This window comes from Echinops telfairi, unplaced genomic scaffold, assembly GCF_000313985.2.
Source record: "Echinops telfairi isolate 266 unplaced genomic scaffold, ASM31398v2 ScPeMD7_7469;HRSCAF=8507_0, whole genome shotgun sequence".
Classification (NCBI taxonomy): domain Eukaryota; kingdom Metazoa; phylum Chordata; class Mammalia; order Afrosoricida; family Tenrecidae; genus Echinops; species Echinops telfairi.
Genome location: NW_022111372.1, coordinates 36,098,362 through 36,100,528, shown reverse-complemented (window position 1 = coordinate 36,100,528; position 2,167 = coordinate 36,098,362). Strand labels below are relative to the sequence as shown.

At 63.6% G+C, this 2,167-nt stretch overlaps 1 protein-coding gene across 3 annotated transcripts in view; it reads right to left on the bottom strand.

Moving 5' to 3' along the window:
• The window catches only part of SLC37A1 (solute carrier family 37 member 1), a 57,340-nt gene that overhangs the window by 15,351 nt on the left and 39,822 nt on the right, over positions 1–2,167 (bottom strand). For all 3 annotated transcript variants that reach the window (XM_004697311.2, XM_045284634.1, XM_045284635.1), the window contains 2 exons: positions 1,459–1,544; positions 386–434 (listed from right to left, as the gene is read on the bottom strand). In XM_004697311.2, the coding sequence (XP_004697368.2) occupies positions 386–434; positions 1,459–1,544 (135 nt within the window). The remainder of the gene's footprint in view (positions 1–385; positions 435–1,458; positions 1,545–2,167) is intronic.

The following is a 2,167-nucleotide window of genomic DNA, read 5'->3' as shown; positions in this document are numbered from 1 at the left end:
CACACACACACACACACACACACGCCCTCCTGGTGCTGGCAACACACACACACACACACACACACACACACGGAACACAGTTCCCCAGCATGACCCAGGAGGCTGGACCAGCGAGAGGAGCAGGACTGATGAGGAGACAGACCACAGTCCACGCATCAGCCTGGGTCCAGCGCTCATGCTCGCTGCCTGAGACACTCGGCCGGCGCTGCTGGGGAGTGGGGCAGACAGCCGCACCCTTTCACCATGGGCTCCCAGCATGCATCCTGCTCCGGTCCAGGCCCTGCATGCCCACCCATGCCTGAGGACCTGAGGACAGTGACAGTGGCCAATCCCCATCTTCACGCCGCTGACTGTGGGGAGGGGCGGCCGGGCCGCGTGCACTCACCGATCGTGGCTTCCAGCCCCATCTTACTGATGGCGGAGAACACATAGAGCTGGAAGCACAGAAACACAGCGGTCTCTAAGAAAGGAGGTCTGCATTGCCGCAAGGTCCTGGAGGGCAAGCCCTTGCCCTGCGCACCACTCCCTCCTACCTCCCTCCAGCACCCCGCTGCACCAGGGTTGCCATAGGCAGGTACCACGGTCAACCCTGCTTTTTCAGATAAAGCCCAGCAAGGTGAAGCTGCCTGCTCTAACTCAAGCTACCGATGCACCCCAAAGCCGCCTAAACCAGGGGTTATAAGATCAGTGCTGCGAGGGGAGGGGAAGGGTGAGTGGGGGGCAGGTGTTGGGGACCCTAAAGGATGAACAGGTGGCTGCAGGCAAAGCCAGCTGACCAAGAAGCTGTGGTCAGCTGTGAGGCCCCTGGAAGCCACCTGTTAGGCGAGTGGCCGTAGGCCAGGCGGAGACTGCGGCTGGGAGGACCATGGCGGCTGCTTCCAGACTCGCTAGGGCCCAAAGATCGCAGTGCGGGTCTGGGAGGGCACCCACATAGGAAGTCTTGGGGAGGGTGGGGGCCCAAGTGCGATGAAGGTGGAGACAACTCTGGGGCTGTGGGTCCCTGAGAGCTGACCAGCATAGAAGGACCTAGGAGCAGCTTGTCCTGCCCCCCATTTTGAGGCAAAGGTGGCATGCTCCATGGGCCCGACGTGGCAGGGCATGAGGAATAGGTCGAGGTCCTAAAGCAAACGGGGGTGGGGTGGGGTGTTGGGCTCCAAGGAAAGTACGGTCTGCAGAAGCCCCTGTGGCGTCAGGAGGGCAGGCACTTGGGGTGACGCGGAGGGAGGACCTTTGAGAAACCAGCTGCAGGGCTGGGGTCACTCACAGGGCTGACCTGGAAGGAGACCCTCGGGGGGCCGCGTGAGCCCTCAGCCCCAGGGGGCTCTGCCTCTTAAAGATTTCTGCAGAGTAGGACAAGGCTCAGAAGCTCAGAGCGAGAGGACAGGGCCCCGGTGTGGGCCAGCTGAGCAGTGGGCGAGTGGCCACATCAGGGGCTCCAGGTGGGGCGGGTGGGCTCACCGTGGGTGCGGCGAGCAGCAGCATCAGGCCACAGGTGGAGGCCCTCTTCTCCAGGCGGTCTGAGACCAGTCCTGCCAGGATCCCACCTGCCCCCCGAGGGGAAAGAGAACAGGCGTTACAGGCCAAGGGATACACAGCCCTTTGCTCAGCGCCTCCCCCATTTGTCACTGCGAGGAGAGCCAGCAGGGAGCCCCGCCCCCCCCAGCCCACCCCCGCCGCACCTTGCCCACCTGCCTGCCCCATCCGCCTCCACCACACACACACACACACACACACACACACACACACACACACACACACACACTCACTCACTCACTCCTTGCCCACCTGCCTGACCCATCCTCTGACCTTGCTCGGATGTGGGTCAGATAGCAGTGGCCTGGGAGGCTCCTTCCCTGAGACCACCATGCGCTGGTCTAGCCTCCACGCGCCCCCCCCCCCTTACCCATCACCTCCCTGCCCTGTGAGGCAGGTGCCCATCTTGGAGGGAAAGCTAGTTCATGCCCACAGCCACACTCCAGGGACAGGGAGAGAGGCCGTCCTCTGTGTGGGCTGGGGGGCCCTTCCTCTGTAGTAGTCAATCCCACCCCAAGAGAGCCCTGGTCCCTGATCCAGAGCCCAGGCCCCTGATCCAGAGTCCTGGCCCCTGACCCAGAGCCCGGGCCCCTGATCCAGAGCCCGGGCCCCTGATCCAGAGCCCTGGCCCCTG